The sequence below is a fragment of the Plectropomus leopardus genome, chromosome 11, assembly GCF_008729295.1.
Source record: "Plectropomus leopardus isolate mb chromosome 11, YSFRI_Pleo_2.0, whole genome shotgun sequence".
Lineage (NCBI taxonomy): Eukaryota > Metazoa > Chordata > Actinopteri > Perciformes > Serranidae > Plectropomus > Plectropomus leopardus.
Window position 1 is genome coordinate 15,636,732 of NC_056473.1, and position 25,815 is coordinate 15,662,546.

General features: G+C 39.3%; 1 protein-coding gene across 7 annotated transcripts in view; it reads right to left on the minus strand.

Annotated features, from left to right (window-relative positions):
* kif21a (kinesin family member 21A) overlaps positions 1-25,815 on the minus strand; it is a 60,513-nt gene that overhangs the window by 18,086 nt on the left and 16,612 nt on the right. For 4 of the 7 annotated variants that reach the window (XM_042495776.1, XM_042495778.1, XM_042495775.1 and 1 more), the window contains exons 2-23: positions 20,268-20,490; positions 16,610-16,792; positions 15,313-15,453; positions 14,903-15,034; positions 14,620-14,790; positions 13,481-13,596; positions 12,780-12,975; positions 12,502-12,691; positions 12,225-12,291; positions 10,220-10,423; positions 9,512-9,583; positions 7,082-7,169; positions 6,179-6,293; positions 4,722-4,910; positions 3,896-4,095; positions 3,183-3,290; positions 2,980-3,048; positions 2,710-2,849; positions 2,201-2,345; positions 1,633-1,827; positions 1,286-1,387; positions 70-235 (exon numbers count right to left, since the gene is read on the minus strand). In XM_042495776.1, coding sequence (XP_042351710.1) covers positions 70-235; positions 1,286-1,387; positions 1,633-1,827; positions 2,201-2,345; positions 2,710-2,849; positions 2,980-3,048; positions 3,183-3,290; positions 3,896-4,095; positions 4,722-4,910; positions 6,179-6,293; positions 7,082-7,169; positions 9,512-9,583; positions 10,220-10,423; positions 12,225-12,291; positions 12,502-12,691; positions 12,780-12,975; positions 13,481-13,596; positions 14,620-14,790; positions 14,903-15,034; positions 15,313-15,453; positions 16,610-16,792; positions 20,268-20,490 — 3,212 coding nt within the window. The remainder of the gene's footprint in view (positions 1-69; positions 236-1,285; positions 1,388-1,632; positions 1,828-2,200; positions 2,346-2,709; positions 2,850-2,979; positions 3,049-3,182; positions 3,291-3,895; positions 4,096-4,721; positions 4,911-6,178; positions 6,294-7,081; positions 7,170-9,511; positions 9,584-10,219; positions 10,424-12,224; positions 12,292-12,501; positions 12,692-12,779; positions 12,976-13,480; positions 13,597-14,619; positions 14,791-14,902; positions 15,035-15,312; positions 15,454-16,609; positions 16,793-20,267; positions 20,491-25,815) is intronic. The other 3 variants (XM_042495779.1, XM_042495780.1, XM_042495777.1) reach the window with 1 other exon arrangement.

Consider the following 25,815-nt stretch of genomic DNA (forward strand, 5'->3'; position numbering starts at 1 on the left):
GGGTCTGGTCTGTTTTTTGGGGTCCTCATCTTCACTTTAAAGTCAACCCAAAACAAACGCTGTTGTTACCTTGAAGGGCGTTTCCCAGCAGCGCGTCCAGCTCTGGGTTGAACTCGGCCTTCTCCTTCAGCATGTGAAAGAGCAGCTGGTTCTGTGTGGCGCTGGTGATTTCTGTCTGCTTCAGCCGGCCCTCCATCACCTTCACTTGGGACTCCCTCTGGGCTGCCTGAAGACCCTGGAAAAGTCAGACCGAATACGTTACACAATGTTTACAGTGTTTTTCACTGGCCATGTCATGTCAACAGCCACATCTGTGCTGTATGGTAAAATAACTGCATGTGTAACTACGTATCAAACATAAGCCTTGTTCATGCAGGACGAGTATTACCCAGGGACATCTAGTAATTTGTAATGATTGCAGAAGATGTCTGTGGTCTTCACTCCAGAATAATCATTAGTGAATCAATTATTCTTGCCACCTCGAATTTGTGAAGAAAACATACTGATTTATGATTGGGGACCATATCAAAACATTGGTTTACAAACTGTCCCACAAGTGGTGCAGTATGATCAAAGTCTTTTCTAGCTGTATTTTTAGTACTACTCAGTATCTGAGTCTGGCATTTAGAGCAGCAAAGATGAGTTTCACTGTCATTTCAGTTGTAAATAAAAATGTTTTAGCTTTGTCACAGTGACCTTAACCTTTTAACTTTGACCAAATTCTAACCAGTTCATTCTTGAGTCCAAGTGGACGTTTGTGCTAAATTTGTAGAAATTCCCTGAAGGTGCTCTCGAAATAATGTGTTCACGAGAATGAGATGGCAAGGTCACACTGACCTTGACTTCTGACCACCAAAATTCAATCAGTTCATGGTTGAGTCCAAGTGGACAATTGTGTCAAATCTGAAGAAAGTCCCTTGAGGCGTTCTTGAGATGTCGTGTTCACAAGAATTTATGGGACAGACACATGGATGGATAGATGAACAGAAGTTTCTACCGACGTACAAACAATCTGAAAACGTACTTCCTCTAGCCACAGTTATTGCCCCCTGACAGAAAAAAACCAAAACAAAAAGCTTTCAGTTTCTTGTCTGTGATCTAAATTGAATTTTATTTTGAAAAATAAGATCAAAGCAAGATCAAATAATTAATTAGGGACCGTACTTGTGAAATTATATCATTCTGGTGTAAATGTGTTAGAATTAGCAAAATTTTCTTCTGCAGTCCCTGACCACGTGGAATTCCTTAAACCTTGACCTTCTTATAATATTATTAGGGCTGGTACCTTATTGATAGCCATTGACATAAAGTGATCTAACAGAAAACGGGCTTCTGTCAGGGTGCAGGAACCAATCACTGCAGAGATGTCCACTGTGTCGCCTTCCTCCTGTAAAAAAAAAACCAAAAAAAGTATGAGTACATAAACTTCAACTAAAAAAGCATTATAAGAAAACTCTATTTCTCAGTGAGTATCTGCAAGAACCTTTCATCAAATAAAAATGTGGCCCATTAGAAACTCTATTTGAGCTGGTCACAGCTCAAAAGCAGTTCGTAATGATGTAAAGCTATTTCACGTTCTCTTTCGGTTTCACTGAATCAATCTATCTAACCAGTCAGAACAGCTTGTCACACCTTGGTTTCCTCCATCTGCATGATGTTGGCCTGACAGTCTGCAATGCTGTCATTTATGTAATCGATGTTTGCCGTCAACGCATCTACTTCCTCGTTGAGGGGAAGCACGGCCTTCTCTGCCTCTGGTCCCTCCCTGACCAGCCGGTCCCTCTTCCGGATGACCTTCTCTTTACGCTTCGTCAGCTCCTCACGTTGCTATGAACAAAAAAAAAAAAACAAAAAAACCCCACATAGACAAACAGATTTCAGTCCATGGAGCCATTTCTAAATGCGCACATGGTAAATGTTTTAGAGGTATGGGGGAGGGAAAAAGATATTTTTAAATCTATATCTATATTATGTATGCATTTTTTTCTTGTAACATAATTTAAAATATATAATTATAATGAAAACAATTTTCTGGAGAGTTTTCCTGGTGTTCAAAAAGATAAAATAAATACATAAAATCATTTTAAGGTCATCTTCTTGTTACTTTGACTAATTTATTGTAATGATTTCTTGCATATCTTGCCAAATTACCTGCTCCCTTTTTCCCCATGTTTTCAAAATCTTACTACCAAAGCTTTACCTTGAGGAGGCGATTCATGTCTGCTTCCATGTTGGAGATGGTCATCCTCTGCATGATGACGTCAGTGATCCGGCGCTCCAGAGATTGCCATTTATTGCGTGCGATCCTGGTGGAGTAAATACCTACTGTACGCCTGTAGGAAAATCTGCACAAACAGTATCAAGTCAGTAATGGATTGAAGATTTTAAAGCATGCTGATAAAGTAAATGAGTTCATAAACCTGTTTCAAATGTAGGTTCCTGATACAAAATTAAGCATTACAGTCCAACATAATAATAACAACATATTCATGTGCAAAGAGAGATCTGTGTTTTATTTTAGGGGTTTTTACATTCCAGGATGACTTTTGATGGTGCAGAGTCAAATGTTAAATGTTTTCCATGCACAGTAGTTTAATGCTGCCAGGATAAAACCCGGCCTATTTTGTTTTTTTAAAAGAGCATTTATATTTTGTAGCCTTCCTTATTTTGCCTCTCTGGAAACTATAGAGTGCACACACACAGACTCACCGAGTGCCATTGGGAGCAGTGTTGCCGGAGGAGTACAAGCGTCCAGATGGAGGTCTGTGGTCCTGCATCGGTTCTGGCAGATTGATCTTCCTGACGACCTTACCTGAGGTCGGCCTGGCCTGCCTCCTTAGAGCCGTCACCTGACACACACACACGCCGAACAGAAACGTGAGCGCAAAAAGCACACCACATGCATTTCTGCATCCATAATGTATCATGAGTATTTCTGCATACATTATGTAAAGGTACAATCTGAGTTCTGCTGCTCACCTCCTCAGTCTTTCTCCTCAGAATCAGCTCCTGCTGCCTTTTCTGAGCCTCAAGTAACTTCAGTTGGTGCTGTAACATAATTAAAGTATCAAAAACTGTTAATGATGAATGAATGCTCGTGGCTAAGATTAATAAAGACGTAATTAAAGCCAGATGAAGCAAAAAAAAAAAAAGAGGATGTAAAAGGCAGCCCCAATGCTAACCTCTTGCTTGCGCTGGTCTTTCTTTAGGGAAGCAATTTCTCGGTTTCGGCGAGACTCGTTCATCCTGTTTTTTTCCTGCTGCTCCTTCATCTGCTTCATGAGACGGACCTGCAACAAACAAATAAAAAAACAGAAATTTTCATATGGCATACACAAAAAGCATGAAAGTAAGTCAATATTCTGATTTGAAAGCTAAAAAAATGGATTTATGGATTTATTTATCTTGAATCATTCTTTTTTACTTTTTCTTCATCCTTTGACTACAGTCTGCAATGACTCTGGCCATCTGTACATTTTCATTAATTCTGAGTAATTTCTCATTCAAAACAAAGTGAGGAAAAATTGTCAAATGGTGATTTACAGGAGAGATAGTTCAAAGACACACCAGATATGACATCTGAAGATAAACTGAGTAAAGTATGAGCTCTTAAGCCTTCTGATCCAACTAGACAGCATGTATCTGATCCCACCCTAACTTGATTTATAAGAATTATGTCAACTTTTATTTCAATCTGTAGTCGACAGCCCAATCTAAAGTTATCAGAGAAAACTGGCTCCCAGTAAAAACCTCTTTGTACAATAAACACTGAAGGAATTCGGCTGGAGAAGTTCCAGTTGGTTACAATCTGCAATTCTCACCAACAGATACCACAAACTCCCTAAATCTTACACACTGGACCTTTAAAGTGGACAACAACTGCAACTGAGCCCACCTTTGTCTTCTTCATTTCCGCCACGTCCATCTGAAGCTTCCTCAGTTGTTTCTCGTACTGCGACTGGTTCTTCAGCAGGCGGGCGTGCTCCTTCTGAGCTGACTGAAGCTTCTGAAGCTCCTTGTTCATGACGCTCAGCTTCTTTTCGTATTCAGCCTTTATCTTGCGAGCCTTGTCGTCTGTGCCGCTTTCGACTGTGTCTAAAAGTTTCCAACACAAACAATCATGGGAAACTGATCTTCCTTAAAAACACGGAATGCTTAACATGATACAACACAATCACTTCTGTTTGAAAGAGTTTCGAATGTAGCGCCCACAGTGCGCCACAGACATATTCTCTGTAATGTTTTAAAGAGTCAGAAACTTTGATCTCTGGTTGACAGAAAGTCTCTTTTGTGTGTGTTTTTTCTTTTTAATTAGACAAGCCAAAAACTCCTCCATGCTTTTAAAATCTGCATGGGACACTGCTTTGATCCATTAGTGCTGATAAATATAAATGTCGCTGTCATCGCCTGGCTGCTGGTGCAAAGCTTTAAAGGACTCTCTGAAGTACATAAAGTCTGCAGCGTTTTTTCATTGCTGAAGAACAAATACTGACATCAAACATGCAGGGAAAAATATAAATTCTTCCAATGCAAGTGGGATGAGCAAGAACTTAAATATACTCCGCTTAAAGACTGAAATAAACTCATCAAAAGGCACCGACATTAAAAGCCAAATCCACATTTTGGTGGATGTTTTTATCTGCCTCAGGATGCACAGTGTATTAGCACAATTCTCTCCCCTCGGAGCGATGCGTGACCCCCCCCTAGCGTCCTTGTCTTACTCATGTTTTGGAGGACGCGGTCCCTCTCCAGCTGGGTGTCCCTGATCTTGCACTGCAGCATCATCAGCTTCTGCTCGTACTGCTGTTTGAGCGTGTGCAGACGCCGCTGGCTGTTCTCCAACTCGTCGATCAGCTTCTGCTTGATGGCGATCTCGCAGGTGATGTTGGCCAGATCGGCCTGGAAGTTCTCTGTGGGACACACATGATCGGATACATGGTCATGTGTTTGTGGCAAATCTACTGTATTTTTTGCTGCCTTTACAGAAGATACCCCATTAAATTATGTTACCTTACTTAAAGTTTTTTTTTTCTTTTGTCTCATTAATTACTTCCTTTCTGTTGTTCTTGTATGTTTGTATGAAACACACAGCAAATAATGATATAAACACAAGCTGGTTGTTTTCTTCAAATTGCAGATGCAACATTTGAAGGGCTCCCTGTTGTAAGACAAGAGTTAACAATTCTCCGTGATCACAAGAATAGATTATTTTGATTATTTGGCTTCAGCCGCTGGCCCTTTGTCTCTTTGTTTCCTCCCTCAGTACTTGTAATTGTTGAATTTGAAACTATTTAATTAAAGTTTGTAAACATCTCATCACCATTTAAAAAATGAACTGCTTTACTTCTGTCCATTACATCAGCATAATGTTGCTTTCTTCCCCTGACAAGTGCCTCCGTGTTGTAAAACCATCTTAACAACTGTGAAAGTGCTCCTTAGCAAGGCACCGGAACCCATCATACCCCACAGTGGCAGAGTTGCACGTAAGCTAGACAACTATTATTTTTTTAAGGAGGAAATTACATCTGTATCATATGTCTTCATTTCATAGTACTTTATAGAGTAAATGGTACAAAAAGAAATAAGGCAGTGTACTTAAACTGCGAGTAAATGCAACAGTCACAGTCGTCGCTTCTTATGTGGCACTTAGCAGTATTCCTGCATCTTTAAGGCATCTTGGGGGAAATTATCACAAGTGTTCAGCTCTAAATGTGGGCAAGAATATCCTTAAAACCAGTGGGGTAAGAAGTATTCAAATCCTCCACTTAAGTAAAAGTAGCACAACCTGTATCAAAACAATGCTACTTATGTAAAAGTACTAAAGTATTAGCAACAAAATACTTAAAGTTCCTAAAGTGAAAATAGACATTATCTAGAATGACTCAGACTTCTGTGTATTATATTATTGGATTATAATTATTGATGCATTTATGTATTTATTGCTTTAATGTTGCAGCTGGTAAATTTGGAGTTAATTGCAGATTTAGGGTACTTTCTAGTACCCTAAATCTGTACTTAAGCAAAGTTCTTGAGTAAATGCACTCCCATCATTGCCCAAAACACAGCTGTGTGTGGTGCTGGTTGTGTGTGTCTGTCAGTGATTGAACAGCTCCCCCTTGTGGAGAATAAGCAGCCCTTTAAAGTAAATGCATAAAGGAGACCAAACCGTCATTTATACCTTTTTCGTCCGACTCTGAGTCAGAATCATCTGAGCTCTCCTCCACGTCCATCTCCTCCTCCTCCTCCTCCTCTTCCTCCTCTCCTTCGTCATGGTCACTGCCTTCCTGGACCTCCTGCAAGTTGACATAGCATTGATTTAATATCTGAGGGCACTCTTCTTGGGCTGTCTCAGAGAAGACCGACATAGTTGAATCTAATTGGTCGATACTTGCTGATTGTAGAGGAACCATCGTATTTTTAATTTTTTTTGCCCATGGGGACTTAATGGAAAACTGGGCATTTGTCAACCAGCACTGTGTCACTGCACTGTGTTCAGATAAACTGTGTTAAGCTGCCAGTGCCTGGCGCTCCCAGCTCATCTGCTGGTACACTGTTGTCTGACTTTAATCTGCCAGATGATGTGACCTTTAATGGTAGATGAGGGAGGAACTCCAGGTGCTGGCAACCTGGCGGGAGGTTGAGTATTGCTCAAATGTGTGCATAGTTCTGCCTGAGAGAGAGAAACACAGAGATGCAAGCTGCAAGCAGCTGTTTGGACTCATAAAAAATATTTAGCAGTCTCTGCTACTACTACATTCTTATGTGACTGCTCTGATTGATAAATGCGTGCTTTGATTTTGAAACAGTAGGCTTATGTTGTCATTATTTAGCCTCCACTATATGATGATTTTTTGAGAGAAACCAAGCAATTCTATTTAAAATTAGAAATTCAGCACACTTCTATTGCCAAAATGGAATGATCCTTTGTTTAATAAACACATTTCCTGGTACTGTGACAATTTGATGATAGATGTATGATAGAATTATCAAATAGTCGACTACTCAGGGTCACTCCTTGAGTCAGGCTGTGAATTTCAATGTAGATTCCAAGTAAAATGACACAAGAAGAGGTCAATCGTACCATTTCTGCTTCCTCGTTGACTCGCTCTGTCATTTCCTTCTCTGTGCCCTTTTCTTGCTCGTTGTCAGGGACTTCCTCCTTGTTGGCACTGAAAGATTCAGACGTGGCTGAGAGTCAGAGACATGATTTATCCTCTGTGACTGAGCAGAACATCTGGTACACATGGTACACCTCCACAGCTACTGTAACTCACGTTAACAAAAATAACTATTTCTAACAAATCATCTGCAGGTAATAAAGACACTGAGTAAGATTTTTTAGTTGGTGCAGCACAAGTTTGTAAATTACATAATAATGGACAGAAGCACTGTCTTTTTGGCAAACAAACTTTTTTTATGGACTTCACCACTACGTAGCAATAAAACTGGTGACTGATGAGGACTTGGCATATTTGAAACTTACATTGTGTGAGACAATGCATTGTTTATGTAGCGTAAAAAATACATATACAGAGAGCCTTATGCTTTATCTCATGCTGTGGTGAACTATAAACACAGAATGCTGCTCTGTTTTCATTAGTTTGTTTGTGGAAAAGACAGCATGTAAATTTAACAAAAGAGGGAAGAATCTCATTAAAGTCTGAACAAAACCAGGAAAAGAAAAAAAACCCCAAACAAACATGGAGGGAATATTAAAAAAAATAATTGTGAGTCAAGTCAATGAAGCAGGTCTGTTGGATAAATGTCTTATCCAAACACAGAGGGTTAGCAATGTTTAGGTGGTGTTATGCACAAAATTATCTGAATAAGCTTAACAAAACTAAAAATGAAAGATAAACACAGGGAAGTGAAAAGATGTTTTATCGTCCATCGTTACATATTTGAAATGGCTGACTACCACAGTGTGTAATGACAAAATTAAGATAAACCTGTGTCCCCAAACGTTCAGCTCATTTTAGGAAATTTTCAACACTAATTATCTGAACAGAAAAATGTACTGTCTTGGTGGCCGCATGCCATGAAAAAATAATGTTGCCACATTTCACCTATTAGGTAAAATAACTGCATGTCTAACTACCTAATACATTTGGTCAAAAGAAAAAAAAGTGGAAAAAAAAAGACAAAAAACGTTCTTATTCAAGTTCTAAATTGAAATGAGCTCCTCTGCATTCCCTGACCAGGTTGATGTTATAAAGTAAAATTATGGAGCGGCTTGATAGCCAAATGGTTACAGCGCAACATTGCCATTTTAATTCCAGCCAGTAACCCTGGGTTTCTCTTATCAGGTATTTACCTTTTTTTAAGGGAAATTTGTTGAAGTCTTACATAGTTTAATCTCTCAGATTATAATCTGTGGTGGAAATCACATTTTCTTGGCACCTTTGAGTTTAAAGAGACACTTTGCTGATTTTCAACAAGCTCTGTGTCATTGCAGAGCACTGTGCAGTGAGTACAGCTGAACAGCACCCCGCTTTCCCTTGTGCCGCCAGCGCCTGGCGCTCACTGCCCATTTGAGGTCACTGGGTGATGTGAAACCTGTTGCTGTTATCATCTGGTGGACTTTTGCTGAAGGATGGGTGGGGCACTCCAGGTGCTGGCAACAGGGGGGGGGGGGTTAGCAGTTGCATGCTTTACTGCTATGAAAAAGCTTAAGAACAATGATATAACCCAGCAATAGGTTATCAATACATTGTCCCAATGTAGACTAGTGCAATATCTATTCTTTAAATGGCATTATTATGCATGTTGTCTGTTGACAGTCTGTTGGCAATACTTGTTTTATTATGAATATAATTGTAATTAAATAAAAGCAAAAGTAGCCTTCTTTTCAATACAAATATTATCAATCTACATGCCTACATGTCATTTTTAAATACCCTGCCTATCAATTGTTTTTAAGATAAACAAACAGATAATATCTGATCAGAATTTTTCCCATTTGTTAAGGACATTGAAATCTTCCAGGACATGTGAATAGTCAAAATCCTGCAGTGATCTTTGTTGCATATCATCCCCCCTTTTTGAACCCATTTGCTGTTTTTTTTCCTCACAGTCAAACTGTTCAGTAAAGGCAAAATGCCAAAACAAATCTTTAATGTAAATAAATTAAAACAAGAACTAGAGTTATGAGCCCTGATCTTATGTTAAAAATCTTGAAAATATGAAAATAGACACTTCCTTGTTACAAGTCATCGTGAAAGGCTATGCAAAGTCGGTGAAAACATAAATGAAGATGCAAAGAAAGCTTTGATGTGGTGTGATGGGTCAAAGAATGGGCTGGTGGGGTGGAGGGTTCACACAGAGGATCTAAAGAGAGACAAGAGCTCGTTATATAGTAAAAAAAAATGCTTAATGGGAGGGAAGTGCTTTAATGGCAGCTAGTCTTGCTCCAGTTGGGAAATACCTGTGCAAAATAAATGCAAAATAAAATGCCGAATTAAGGAAAGCGGAGGATGGGAGTGGCAACAGGAGGGTGGAAGCTCTGACAAACCTGACGTCATCAACCTCATCCACCACCTCCTCCCTTTCCTCCCTCTCTCTCTCCTCCAACAGCTGCTGGAGTCTTCAGGGAGGGGTGAAGGGTCAAACGACAGAAGGAAGCAAGAGATGAACGAAGGAAGAAAGAATGGAGGGAAGAATGATCAGAGGAAGCTCTGCACCAACACATTTTCCACCCCCCACCCTTAAAGTGCCCAGCGGCACAACCTGCTGCCTCTCATCAGCCTCTGATGCTGTCGTAGGGTTCTTATCATGAATAACTCCCTCCAGTGAAATTCGTATGTGTATCAGCACTGGAATACTGTCACAACATCAGTCTATGTTACAAGCAGTAAATGTGGATGTAATTAATTGTTTCATGGCTGTAAATGAAGCACATAAAATATTTAAGCATCCATTAGCTGTGCCGCCTCTCAGTTTCCATCATGACTGAGAGTCTACAGCCCTTCAAATATGCCTGCTCCAATGAACAAAATGATTAACTGTTACCATATTTCATATTAAAATATACAACAAGTCAAACTGATATCTGGGTGAAGGATTCAGTGATTTGACAAATGTTGAATGTTTTAAAATAAAAATCCCAAAATAAGCTTCCAGTTTGAAACTTAACAAAGAGTGTATGCACACCTGTAACAGCACGTCAAATCATAAATAGCTGATGCCAGATCTATTTTTCTGTTCACATCAGTCTTGTTACCTTTTCTTTTTCTTCTTTTCCCGTTTCTTCAGTTTCTCCAGGTCTTTCTTGGCGAGTTCAATGATGTCAGAAGTCTCCTTCTCGGGGGCCAGCAGCGTGGAGGAAAAGGAGCTGGGCCCTCCGTACAATGACTGACGGTTGGAGGCACGAGACAGATTCTTTCTCAGATTCTCGTTCACAGCTTCACTCTCCAGGAGTTTGGCTCTGACGAGGAAATGAGAAATCCAGAGTCATGAAGAGGAGGAATACACATATTAAGCAGAGTGACAGTATACAAAGTTATGTTGTCTGTTTTTTGCACCAAATTTTAAAGGGCAACTTCAGTATTTTTCAATGTGGACCCTATTTTCCTATGTATTTGTGTCTATAGCAAATGACTAACAGAACTATTATTTTTGAAACTGATCTAGTATTGAGCGAGTATTAATCTCTTGAGGCAATTATGGACTGTCAATTTACATCCTCAAAAAGCGCTTGTTTTTGCCAGTGACGTACAGATCATTATTCTTATTTTCTAACAACTTATGTAAGGGATCCCTATAGAGATATAACTTTATAATAACGAGTAAGATCATTTTTATTTAACCAGAAACATCCCGAAATCACTTTCACCAAACCCACTAGACTCCATTTAAATAAAAAATAATTTTAGCGTGTATAGATTATATTTTAACATCCAACTGTGTAAATCAGGGGTTACTTTCAAACAAACCAGAGTTGGTAATTGTTGGAACAGTGGAGAGACAAACCAAGTTTGTGGGTATTATTTTGTTTCAGTCGACTTTGAATTAAGAGTTTTTTACAAGGATAAAATTACTGTTTATATAAATGGAGTCTGATGATTTCGAGGCTGTTTCTGGTTAAAGAAAAAAAATCTTACTCTTTAACTAAAAGGTATATCTTTGCCAGACATTTAGAATAATAATCTGAGCCTGTCAGTGCCAAAAAACAATCACTTTCAGTGGACATAATTGCGGTTCCTGGTAGCTGGCAGCCATCTGGCTCAATTCTTTTCAATTTGTTTCATGCATTCTTTCATGCTTACATTTTTGTCATGTCTTACAGTGAAGTGAATATCTTTGACTTTTAGAGTCCATCCTGAGACTGAAGTATGATGCATGTTTTATGTTTTTTCCTGTCCCACTTATTTTGGTAATCAGTACAGTTTAAATAAAAAAACATGAAGTGTTATTTATCTTTATTTTTTAGGAATATTGTAGGGCTGCCCACTGAATGTCAGAGACTGGAATCATCAGTCGGAGACCTATCAGGTGACTGAGATTGCTACAAATCAAGCAATTATTTCTTTTTTGCTAGTCAGCGTGCTGTGTACTTCTGGGGACACTTTGGTCCCCAGATTTAGCTGCAAAGTGAGTGCTCTTAACTTTCATTCTACTCTTTGGTACAGGCAGCTGCAAACATCCAGGCAGCAGCACAGAGAGGGAGAGAGATCGCACTATACGTCTTCACAATAACATTATCTTCTCTCTCCTGCTTAGAAATGGTGATTTTACAGCTCACAGCAATTTAATACGACACAGTCTCTAGCTTTTGTTTGATATCTAGTATCGGCGACAAATGTTTTTGCACATTGCCAATCCATCATCAGTTTGTTTACTATATTACAGGATTGTCACTGTCACACTGAACGTCCCGCTGAGCCTCGATTAAACATTAAAAATTCAGATGAAAAAAACAAACAAACAAACAAAAAACTCGCTGAGTAGTCATACTTAACAGCCATATCTGATTCGACATGGCATAATACTGAGTAAGGTGCAGCTCTAGAAAACTGTTTGCAGTAAAATTCAATAGACCTACTTTGATTGACATGCATCAGTTGATCTTTTTTTGTTAGTAATAAATGATACAAAATAGTACAATGTCTTCTGAACAAACTAACCACCGCGATGTAATTATAAAGTGTTACTATTTGACACTATGGAACAAATATGTAAAATTGGGGCACAATTAGTATTTACATAATCTAATTAGAGTTGTGTACCTGAGGTCTTCAATCTCTTTGATGTAACCCTGAATCATGTTCCCAATTTCTTCAGTTCCACCTTCACCTGGAGGAGAATCAAGACAATTTTACAAGACACAGAGGAAGAGAAAAACCAAAATGAATCTGTCAATCCTGTATTCACTCTGACTGTGCCATGAGCAGAATCAAGCGATCCACACCAGAGATGAAGATGACTGAATGAAAAAAAAAGTAAAATGTGGAAAACATATTTGTATATACTCAAAAGAGTATGAGTCTGCAGGTTTCAGCCTACCTGCCCTGGCGATGACCTGGTTGGCCTGGTCACTGAGCATCTGGGTGAGCCGCGCCCTTTGGGCATCGATGGTCTCCTGCATGGCCTTCACTCTCACCCTCAGGTTGCTGTTCTCCGTCTGCAGCATGGAGTTCTCATGGAACATGTCGCTAAAGCTCTCCACGCCATCCTCACCCATCAAGCGTTTACCCTGCAAGAGAGAGGAGGAGGCAGATCAGAAAAAGAAAACCTCCCTTTGACATGCACTATTCCCTGGTTGATTTTTTTAAACTCCTCACCGTTTTGTACTCCATCAGCTCCATCTGTAGTCGAGCAATCTCTGTCCTCAGAGCGCTGATCTGCTGGCTGGCCTTGTCCTGGTTCACCATCACCTTGTTCTTGATGTTTCTTGCTCGGTTGGCGTATTTTAACGTGTTCAGCGTTTCCATGAAGTCCCGGTCAGACGGGCTGATGCAGGCAATCATCACTGTTTGGCTGAGACAATATGGAGGCAGATATTTAAAAAAAAAAAAAAAAGAAAAGAAAAAAGTATTTGCTCCGAAAAGTAAGAAAGTTTAATTTCTTTTCATTCACTGCAGGCTTTTGCAATGTGGAAGTATTGGGGATAATATTTTGATTTCAGCTATCTTAAAAGCCTTCAGCTATCTTAAAAGGTCTGAATGCATGCGATGTTCTCTGTATATCCCCCCCTAGTTTTGTTTTACTAACAGTGCTACTGCAATCTGTATTTCTTCATTTATGATAAGAAAGAAACATTTTAAACTTTATATTGAAACTACTTTTTATGTCACTTAATTCTGCAATTCATTTTTGCATTAACATCATTCATATCAAAGTTGTGGGGTTGAATTCTTAATTTCTTTCGATAAAAGGAGGAAGTCCATTTTTTCTGATTAAAAACAGAACACAAAGACTCCTCTGGGTCCACACTAACATAAAATAGATGGTAGGAAAATTGTGAAATTAATTTTCCACTGACCTGTTTCCTCCTAATGAGTCCTGTAAAAGCCGGGTGAGTTTGGAGTCTCTGTAAGGCACATGTGAGGACCGCTTGCTGCGGTCACCCAAAGCACTGATTACATTCCCCAGAGCGAGCTGCAGCAGCAGAGAGGAAAGCACAGAGGAGAAGAAAGGTGATGCAACAGTTACTAAACAGGGTTTCTAACTGCTACATTTAATTCCATGACTATCCTTTTGGATCATAGACCAAAGTTTGTTTGTTAAGCAATCTTGGTTTTCATCTCTTTAGGGCATGTGATGAGCTGTACAGCGTAAAAGAGCTAAAAATACACCTTACATGCAATAAATGTGTGCAAAAAAAATAAAAAAATACATATAATTTTATATTTTCCTGGTGATCCATTTGTAAAGTGCTGCTGTTGTTCCTGGCTTTACCACTAAATTTATCAGTTGTGCTTATTTTTCCACCTGGAAAACACATCTCAAATTAATACAGGAAGCTAAGTTAACAGAGAGAGCCCTGTAATGATGAGGAAAGTAGCAAATAAAATCCTACCTATTATTTGAATTACCTAAAATGTGCCCTTCCCTCAAGAAAAATGAATCTTACAACTGTAGCAATAGCTCATTTAGTCTTTCATAGCTCCAGTCACATTAGTTAATAGATATGTTCTCAGCTATTAAATGTAAAGCAACTAATTTCACAGTCGATGTATGATTTTGAGTAATTCTCTAAGAAAACATCTCTGTTTCCAGCTCCTTAAATGTGAATATTTTCTGCTTTTGTTACTCCTCTATGATGTCATCATTGTCTTTGAAAAACACTGATCGCCATTTCTCATGATTTTCTGACATATTATAGACCAAAGTGCTTCATTGAGCAAGTTTATCAGCAATGAAAATCGTCTGTTTTGCCAAAGTCATATTTAAAAAGGGTGCGACTTCTAGCTTTAATGATAAAATGTTATGTATTTGTCCTTCCTCTGTGGTGTTTTATCTGATATGAAGCTGATAATCTTTAAGTGCAGGTGGGCCATTTAAGAAATTCAGCCACTAGATGGCGGTCAAACTCCAGTTATGTCACTGGCTCTGGCTTATCTGCCTCGTAGAGTGACTTTATAAATCCTGAGTGACACAGAGGATGGAGAAGCAGCTCACCAGTCCACAGTTGATGGAGATGCCCTCTTTGGCTCGATCGCCTGTCGCTCCAGTTCTCTTCAGCCTCTCAGAACCAGCCAGATCCACAAAGTGGAACTTGGCTGTCAGCGTCTCATACTCATCCATCTCAGAGTTTCCGTTGGAGACTCTGTTGTCAGTCTCACTTTCTTGCTGAGTGACAAAGACACAAACAAACACTGTTAGCTAAAGAGAACCATTTTTAATCCCTTTGTAGCATAAGATCCGTATCTGTCATAAAAAAATTTCAAAAGACTGTACTAACATTGTCGGAGGCACAGACGCGAACTTGGCACAGGTGGATGGTGAAGATGGCGTGGGATCGAGAGCTCTGGACGTTCATCTGAGTGCTGGCTGTGGTGCGAGACAGAGCCCCGAGCTTCAGGCACTGCATCATCTGAACAAGCAGAGAAAGAGCTTTAAATATTAACACACAGTGGTTGAACTCACTTTGACACAGCAGAGGAACAAAATACTCCCTGGGATTTATAAAAGTAAACATCAGTGCAGGAATTAATAATATATGAGTAATAATGAGCGTATTTGTAGAGGCCTTGTGGTGGCAAAGAGGTTCACATTTAACAGTGCAGATCCATTAATAAACATGAATTTAGTCATTAACAATGGCAGTTACTATGGGTGAGATGTTTATTACACAAACACATGCTTCGTTACCTCAGCCTCGGAGGATACGGTCCGTGTGGTCACTCCCACTGTGTAGATTCCCCCATTTGCATCTTCATGGATCTTGATGTGAGATTTCTGCTTCATGTCTCGTGCGGAGTCAAACAGGTCCAGAACTTCCTCGTTGTAAAGCTACAAGGAGACAAAAGACACACACACAAAGTGAAATGTTTTTAATGAGGCAGATACATCGCTTTAAACTATAAAAATTCACCAAATATACTGTAGAATAGAATATGAATCACTTTATTGTCTACTTTCCATATCAAATGTGCATTAGCATTAAAGACTGTCCCTGCGCACCTGTGTCTGAGAGATTTTAACTAACTTTGGTTGATACTGGACAGTGTTAATCCTGAGTTCTTCAGAGCATGGTCATAAAACAGTGTTATTATGCTAGGTGACATTTGGAACGATAAAACTAACCCTCAAGAATTTTTCTGTAGTTTATTGTGAAACCAGTAACAGTTTCATGCGTAACATTTACATAAAAACACACAGAACAATAGAAGCTACATTAAAGAAGTGAATTAAGGTAGCAAGCTAGCGTCAACAAAAGGTTTGTAACTTGAATTACATTTAGGACCAATACAAGACCCAAAAGAACGAAGCAAGACCAACAACTGTAGTTTTTTTTTTTTTTAAAAGGGCTGGGGAAATTTCTGAAATTGAAAGTAGACACCTGGAAATGAAATGATTTGGATGCTGTTTCCATGAAGCTTTATGCATCTTGACAAATAAAACTGGGGGCGATATGAACAACTGCAGTGTAGAAAAGAAGGCAAAATTTAAAGAATGTGAACACTAACTGATGTAGACTCATGTCGAAAACTCTCACCATCTGACTTGTTTTTGATTTCTGTGCATACCCATATTTCTTAGCCACCACTTATCCACGTCTCCAGTTCCAGGTTTTCTTAAGGAATCTGAACACTGTAACACTGTCACAGTCTGACGGACCGGCACAACTGCCTCCTCACATTATTCCTGTTAACTCTTCCTGTCCAGACTGAGACACCATCAACCCCCCCCCACACCTCCTAACCCCCCGATGACAGCTGCTGCAGTTCAATTGTCAGTGTGGATATTTTCAAGTGATGGAGCGCTGGTGTCAAAGCTTGTTAAACGAGCAGTGTCAACAATATAAGCCTGACCCGTGACATCTCTGTAAAGCCTACTGTGAGAGAGACACAGATTACATGTTGTTTGTTTTGTTTAGTTCATGATTTTTAGCTTAAAGATGGAAAAAAAGATATAATTTTATGAGGCAGCGATAGTGCGTGTGTACCTCGAGGAATTGGGCGTTGATCTTAAATTCAGGTACGGGGCGTCCCTGCTCCTGGGCGGCCTGTCGGCGCTCCTCAATGCCCTTGAAGAGATGGTGGACTGCACGGGGAATGATACCCAGCTCCTCATCTGTGATGTTGACATCGAAACCCGTCCCCATCGTGTAGGTCTTTCCTGAGCCCGTCTGGATTGGGAGGAGAAAAAAAAACAACAACCAAAACCATGCTGTTAACCCATTAAAACCTGAGAAAATTGATTAATTGTCTTACAAAAACACTGGGAGAAGGAAATGAGCAACATAAAAAGACATGGCTCAAAAGTAAGCAGTAAACTAGTAAAAAAAAGTACAAGAATATTACTGGATAATATGCACACAAAAAAGTAAAAAACAGACAAACAAACAAACAAAATATTGTTACATTATTTCATTACATGACATTATTCTTACATTACATTTGCTTGCAATTTGTGGGACATAACTTGTCAAGTTGGTCATTGCCTTATTTCACCATGTTATTCAAAGGAAGTCAAACCAATTTGCACAGCTTTCCAAGAGTCAAATAGCTTGTAAAAGGCATCTGAACACAGCACAAGACAAGTGATCCTTGCATTGTTCAATATTTTTAAGAATCAATTTGGTGCAAATCTACGCGACTTAAATGTTACAGGTAAGACGATTAAAACAAAGCAGTCTGTATTAGAAAGGAGGAAATGCTCCTGATTTGTCACCCTTCGGCTTGTCTGTCATGTTATGTTTCACTGCTCAGTCAAGGAATGTGTCGTGTCGTGAGCCACAAATTAATAAACGTTAGCTGGTATATGTGAGTGAGAATGTCTGCCACTGGGTTTTCTCATTTACCTACTGATAATATGTGACATCAACCAATATACATCAGGACATACACAGCTGTGTCAACAGACCTCTGCTGACCGCTACTCATCTCAGCTTGAGGCTAGTAGCTCAAAGCTACATTTGCCACTATTAGCGTAACACACAAGAATTTAAAAAAAAAACACCAGTTGAGTTACATAGTGGCAATGCAGGTACCTGGTTTTGTCAAACATTGGATAAAAAATGTTTATTGTGAATCTAGAAATGTTATAAGATTGCAGTACTCTGTCAAAAGGTCCTGAAATTTGGGTAACTTTTATGAGCAGAAAAAGGTTTGTGGTTTTTCTTAAATCACCTACTAGCAAGATAAAAGTATTCTTTATGTTAGGACTATTTTTCCTGGAGGATTCTGTATTTTTGTTGTTTCAATACTCAATAACATCTACCTTTTTCTGTTTGTTATTTACCCCATTTTTCAGCTGGAAGTACAGATGAGTTATAAAATATCACAACCTCACATCATAATTGTATCCAGAAGGAATAATCTTGCCTCTCCAGTTTTTATTGTGATGATGTTTGATTTTACACTATTACAAAAGTGTGGGCAGTATTAAAATGATACACACCAGATACCAAACTCCCTCTCTACTCTCAGCATCATTTAATGTCTGTTTATATCTGCAACCCAACCGGGCAGAGCTCCTGTGATGCAGCCGAATGGGTCGGTCTAAATCTAGATTAGTCCCTGTAAAGCCACAGAGGCAAACAGGTCTGATCTGGGCCAAACCAACAGCAGTGTGTGCTCTGTGTGTGTCAGAAGTAGGCCAGCAATGACGGAGACAGTTACTGGGGAGAGATGGGTTAATATGGACACACATTAAAGATGTATAGCTGTCTAAAAGGTGTGTGTGTGTGCGGGCGCATGCCTGCACTTTGAATCGTGCGAGTGCCATACAGCAGGAGCTCTGTCGCCACGGCAACCGAAGCTGTAGGGGAGATAAAGGAGGAGGGGAGGTTATGAGGCCCAAACTTGCATGTTATTGTGGTGAACTTGGTGAAACAAAGAGGGAGGGGAAAGTGACTGAAGAAATAGCAACTTGTGATCCATTAGTCCAAAGATTCCTTCCTAAATGAATTAATTAATCTAATAAACATCTGCAAATAGTAAAAATGCAACAGCCTTAATACATGGGGCACAGACACATTGTTTTACCTGCTATGCAGCCTCTGTCTTTGTACAGCTTCACTGTGTGCTTCTTAAGTAAGAATGCAGTTAATCATGGAGGGTTTGGAAGTGTGGGCTATTTTACCTGCAACTGAATTAATCAACTGGATTGTTTTAACTACAGAATATGTTGATTTGATAAATTGATTTTAATGTGAGATGTAAAAACACCCTCAAGGTTGCTCTGCTGCATCACATTGCCTCTGTTACATTGAGGTATTAATAAACACATTGTACTTGTTTTATTACACAGTTCTCATTTTACCTGCAATGCACAGAAAAGCCAGCCACATAGAAATAGAGATAAGCAGTGCAAAGCCCGGTGCAGGCTAGTCACATGGTCAGTGTAGCAGCTTCAGTTGATTATAGTGAAGGCATTTTACTGCGGGCATGCCATGCCCATCCCCCATATACCATTACAGCCATAAGGTGACATTTTGATTGACAATCATATAAGACAAAGAAATGTTACATAATGGAGTCTAAAAGTTATGGGCATTTTTGTTTGGATAGGATTCAGATAACCAAAATATACCAAACTTTTTGCAACTTAATATAATGTCAATAAACTAATACATTTATACACTTAAAGTGTCACTAGAATAATACCAATTTGTAATCCCATTTGTGTTTTTTTCCCCATTAGGCTATTTTTTCACAATCATATTTCCGTATTACCAAATTAGCAGAACTGAGCCACACACATAGACACTGTAAGTGTACCCCAGGTTGGAAATCATTGCTGTGTTGTACAACTGCTGCCTCTGTGAACTCTTCTTGCATGTTTATTCACCATGAAAGTGGGACTCTCCTTTGTTGCTCCTCCCGAGGCCTCTCCTTCCTTTCATTGCTCAGAGGGTCTAAGAACAGAGGGTATTGCATTGACTGCAAAGTCCTCTGAGATTTAAGTGTGAGTTTTGGGATTATGGATAAAACTCACCTGACATACTGCCATATAATTGTACATACTGAAATCTGAAGACATTCTTATTGAAAGGAATAGTTTTGGGACATAGACTTAATGGTTTTCTAATTCAGAGAGTTTGAATACCAGTCTCTTATCTGTTAAGGCCCTGACACAACAACTGCAGGCAATCGGTCGAGGTTTGGCCACTGGTGAGCATCTGTCGCTGACACAGGTGACATGAGGCAGTGCAACAGTTTGGTGTATTTGGGCCTTAAAGTTGATTAATTAACATGTATTTTTTTAAATCCACAGACAGAGCCAGGCTAGCTGTTTCCACCGGTTTCTAGTTTTTATGCAAAGCTGATTGTCACCGTCACTGCAGCCTCATATTAAGTGTACTAGTATCAGGATAGCATTGATCCTCTGATTTATCATAGAGCAAGAAGCAAATAAATGTATTTCACAAAATGTTGAACCAATCTGTTACAACTGTGGTTGGACAAATACATTAAAATCCCACGACAGGAGTCCTCTCTCATCTGCTTTTACCCAGATGTCAACGCTCTCCACCTCTCAAACACCCCCTTCTCTTTCTGTCCTCACACACACAAACACACAGCGCCCATTTCCCTACATCCACCAGGCTATAAAGCACCGTCAGCACTGCAGCTGTGACACCGAGGACAAAGACTTGCCTGTCCGTATGCAAAGACGGTGGCGTTGTAGCCCTCAAAGCAGCCCTCGATCAGCTTCTCCGTGCAGGTGGTGTAGATGTTGTCCTGCTGGGAGTCCATGTCAAACATGTAGTCGTAGGTGAAGGACTTGTCCTTCCCCAGGATCACCTGAGGCTCCCCGGGCATCACATACGTACAGATGTGACATCCCTCTATCTTCTCCCTGGCCAGCTGAGGACGAATCCTGCAACAAACATAGCAAAAAAACAGAGATGAGAGTTTGTTGGCGTATACAATGAGAAAGTACACTTATTAGGGAAACCTGTACAGTCTGATAACAGCCAGTACAACGAATATGCACATATACTACCTCCATGGTACTTTTAATCGGCAGTTTTTGTTTAAGCTTTCTAAGAAGTTTTAATTCAACTAAATATTTATTACTGAGGTCATAGTGATCGGGACTAGACAATAAGGATTGTCGGATTGCCCCAGGGCAAATGAAATGCAGCATCGGGCTATTATACTAAACTCACTGGCCCAATCAGGCAATGGCAAGAAAGAAGGAAACAGACTGCTCTTCTCGGGAGCTGAGGATCCCCCTCGTGCTTCCTTCAAAATGAATAGAATATTGGAAAAAGGGAAAAAGGATGTGGACAAAACTCAACAACTATATAATGCCCAATTCGCAGTAAGTTTGAGAACAAAGTGGATAAAACAGGACTGATTTTCAAAGGCAGGTCAAGTTTCAGAAAATGTTGCCAGAGAGCCATAATAAGGCTGTTTAGTCCTTAGTTTTTGTTGTTACTTGAAAACTGGTAATAAACTTTTAAAAATGTATTAAGTAAATTTTGACTTTGGGCAAGTAGATTTCAGACAAGGAAAAACATTACAGTTGGACCCTGGTGGTGATTTTGTACTTGACTGCAATATATTAAATTTCTTTCTAATGTCCCTCTACCCTTATATTTGCAAATTGGGTGTTCAAAACCTTAGAAACACCTCAATATCTTTTGAAAACTTTGTAGGGATTCCCATGGAGCATTAATAATTTACAAGAAAACTGTGCCAATATGTTCATATGCTGCAATAGTTTTAAAGCTGAGTCTGAATACACGCAGGTCTTACTAACAACTACAAATGCAACTCATTTGCTCTCTACACATGCCTAAGTTGGACCCAGAGGATGCACAGTTACTGTAGCAACTGACTGTACGGTGGTTGCTATGGGGATCAATCCTGTGACTCACACTACAACATTTCTAGCCATGCTGCTGCATAGTTTGGCACAATCATGGAGCTTCTTCATTAAGTTTTGGAGACAGATTTTATTCACACATGGTACTTATAGCACTGCATGTGCATATTTTTGACACTTGGCCAACAGAAACACATTCAGTTACCCTCCTTTTAGATGTTAATGTTGAAACTATTACACCAAAATCCGTGTTACTTTGACCGTCCTAAATCACAGGAACATACTGAACTTGTTTTGTAATTCTCAACATTTTCATCTGCTGCAGATGTTCGGTTTTTGTGCAGCTAAGACTGCAGGGTCAACATCGTAATCTGACCCAATACTTTGTCCCATAAAACCTGCCAGCTGGGTTAATACGTACTGATTTTGTCTGTCTGTCTGTCTGTCTGGGTTCATTCTACAATGAAAGTGACCATTTATGAGAGATGGTGTATCCAACTGTAACAACACACACACACACACACACGCACACACACACACACACACACACATGCACACGCACACACGCACACACACACACACACACACACACACACACACACACACACACAAGCTGCATTCAAGGACAGAGACAATCAAAATGAAAGCACAGCATCACCCAATGGTCCTGTCTTCACTGACTAAATCAAGCCAAATCAATTTTTAACATCTTACAGGTTGAAAATAACCTCCTTGCCCCCTGAAACTCAAAGATTCAAAATATCAGTCGGTGACCCCTCATGCTTCTAGTTGAGCAGTCTCTTTTTATTTTAATGCCAGTCAGTGTGCAGCTAAATCTAGACACGAGGGTCGTGTTGTGTCTTTATATACAGTCTATGCTATGTCATATGACAAAATGATTGTTTTCCTATAAATTTCCTATAAAAAAAGTTAATGATTTCATGCAAACTGCAATTAAAAACTAAAAATGAGTTCTGATCGATGTAAAGCATAACAAAAGATACATACAGTTCATTGCAACAATAAGTAATGAGATTTTACCAAACTGTGCGATATTGTGATATATATCTTCATTTCAATTTTTCAAATTAACATTGTTAAGTTTAAGAGAAGAGAAGCCTCTCTTTGTCCTTTTAGCAGGAAAAAAATCCATTACTATGCACACTGGGGAGAATCTCAGTATCTTGTACAAAAGGAGACTCCCTACACTGTTACACTGAAGACATTATTGAATCAGTACATCAAATAATGTTTCAGTCCCTCCAGACGTTCCGTGGAGTGCGACTTGGTTAGAAATGATGAGAACATGAGGACTCATTTTCTGGAAAAGGTCTGTAGGGAGTAAAGCGTTAGTTTGATGTACTGATTCAGTGTCTTCCAGGCTCCGGGTGTGGAAATCTACTTTGGTACAAGAAACTGAGCTCTTCTTCTTTTAACCCCATTCTTTATTAAATATACTCTAATGTAGTCGTTATCAATCCTAAACCTCAAGCACCACAACTGAACAAAATAACTGATTAATGCAATGCCAGGATAACTGTAAACGTCAAATGTTCATGGGTAACACAGCAGCATCACATCAGCATCTATGTGCTCCTCACACTGTGGTTAATTGTGACCAAGTGGGCCAATTTTTCAGAAAGTATCGCTCTGTCGTTTCAAACAAACACTCCTCATGGGTTCAGCTCACAAACAAGCTTGGAAGAAAAGCACCTGACAGCGGGCCTGCCAGCCTCTCTGTCCTGTGTGTATAAGGGCCTCATTGTGCCTCCATGTTCAGGGGGAGAACAATGCTGTGAGGGGAGCACAGTGCGGCCATTGTGTTTGTCTGGGTGACACTGGATCCCAGCGCTGACACCAACGCCATGACTGCAGGATTACACGGCTGGACGGAGGCGAGGGAGGAGAGGTAACGTCCTGCCTGGAGGTCATGACATGTCCGCAAATAACTACACAAAATAAGTCCCTGAGTGGGTGAAGGTGAAAGATACAACCTTAAAATGCAAACTATTCTTTATTTTTCTACTAGCTGTTTTTCATGACACAGTGTTGTAACATTCATTTTCAGGGTACCTGACTTCAAATTCCTTTGATGACCAACATCAGAAACAGCCCTATACCTCTGTTGCAATAATCCTATTCACTGTGCTGTTTAAAAGACCACCAGCTAAGTTGGAAAGTTTTTGTGCGTGTTACTCATGAGTTAATGTTGTAAATCAATCAGCAATCAATCATCTAAAATGTCAGTGTGTCAGCTTTGACCATTCCATTTGTTTCTTCTGCATGGCGTACACTTACGTGATGTCTGGATCTACAAGTACTTAAAAATGTATATGAATTTCAACCTGATAATGCAAACTGCCAGTATTCTCTTTACATATTTTTCTGTCTTTAAAATAATATTTTTGTTAACTTTTTCATTGTCCTTAAGCAATCTTATATTACTATACAGCAGATGTATATCTGATGCAACCGCACACGCACACAGACAGACACAAACACACACGCACACACAAGAAAAAAATGTGTCTATAGGTAAATGTGTGATATGAGACATGTGAGACATATACGATATGTTTGTACGATCATATGTATGTAGGCATATATGTTAATATCAGTGACAGTGACCTGCACCTTGGAATTGATTGTTCGTTTAGCTTTGTTTGCTGTAAGTATTGTTCCAACCAACTTCATGCTTGTAGGAGTGTTTGTCTTACAGAAAAACATTCTGTAGGTTCATAAACACAACTGTAGTTTAAGACACACTTTCAAGTGGGTAGCCCCGCTGCATGGAGACGTAAATCTCTCTTGTGCTAGGCTGACGTGACAAGTCAAACCACATCAAGCCAAGCCAGCACAAGAGTATGGAAAAGAGCTATAAGGCATTTATTGGCCGCCTAAAAATTGCATTGAAAAATGTAAACATATGAGCATAGTAAATCATGTGAGACAAAGCACTGCTGAATACCAAGAATGGGAAGCTCAGCACGTCAAGACGCTTTGTCAGTATTCATTGAAACCTCATTATAAAGTAGCAGCTGGTAGTTTTTTTAAACATACATTTGGACATTTTCAGCAGCTTTACACAAGTGAAGTGGTCAGACCTGGAGCTGAAGCCTTTGCTGCACTTTTAGACATGAAAGATTTGCATCAATTCTGTTTTCAAAACTATCTTTAGAACAACAAGGAAATAAAATGTAGGATTATGTAAATTAGGTGCACATCTCACCAAAGTCATGTTACATGATTCATGTGACTTAAATTTTTATTAATTTAACTAATCTGGTTATTGACACAACAGTGTTTTCCATTGTGTTTAACAGCTCCTGACACAAAAACCACCAACAAATGCCATAATGACTGACTGTCTTGTGATCACAAGACAAGATTTTTTTGTAGTGGATTATCATTTCAGCCAAAAAAAGCCTGGACAATCAGACATATCTGTGATATGTCCTCAGTATAACTAACTAGCCTTCAGGCATGAGTGAAAGTAGCTGTTTGGATGTGATTTTCAAAAGAAAGTCATACAATCTTGCGGTAAACAAGAGTAGACAAAGAAACAAATCTCTTTAATCCTTCTCAGTTGGTCCACAGAGCTTATGTTTTATTGTTTGGATCTCATAATGTTGTTGAAATGTACAGTAAATGTGACCCCAGTCAGGAAATCAATTATCTTATTTTTTAACCAATTCCATGTTTTCATGGACTGAAAGTGTTTCAGAAATCTAATCCTTTCCAGTAACCACAAGAGGGGGGTCTTTGTTTCAGACCATTTAGCTCACTAATTGGGTGTGTAATCCTGTCTGTTTCTCTCCCACAGCACTTTCACACCCGGGACTCTGATGGATTTTTCTTATTTTGCTCTTTTTTCATCTGCATGTACAGTGAGACTTCTGGCTGTACCAGCAGGGCTTGAGTGTAGATTTGTTTCTCATTGATGCAAACATTAATATTAGAGGGTTTTAGTCTAAAATAATCAAAAGAATATATTGCGTTTACATTTTTGTTGTTCAAATGAAATTATTAATACTAAGATATTCTTGCTATTCCTCCATGTCTAGTTATTATTAGTTAACAAGATTTTCTTTAAAAAGCACAGGTGAATAATACTATGTTACAAAGGGAAACAAATGGCAAAAAATCTAACGTAAGCATTCTGTGGTTTTGGATTTATGTGTGTGGGGAAAACGGGAACATTTTGATATTAAAATTTTTTTTAAAAAATTTAAAAAACAGTAACAGTAAACTGAACTCTACTTTATCCACACAAGAGCTATGAAAACAGTTGTGGTGACTCATCTATTTAAGGAGTCTGGATTTTGAGTGTTATAGTGGAGGAGCTGAGGTCGGAGTTCAGGTGAACGTGAG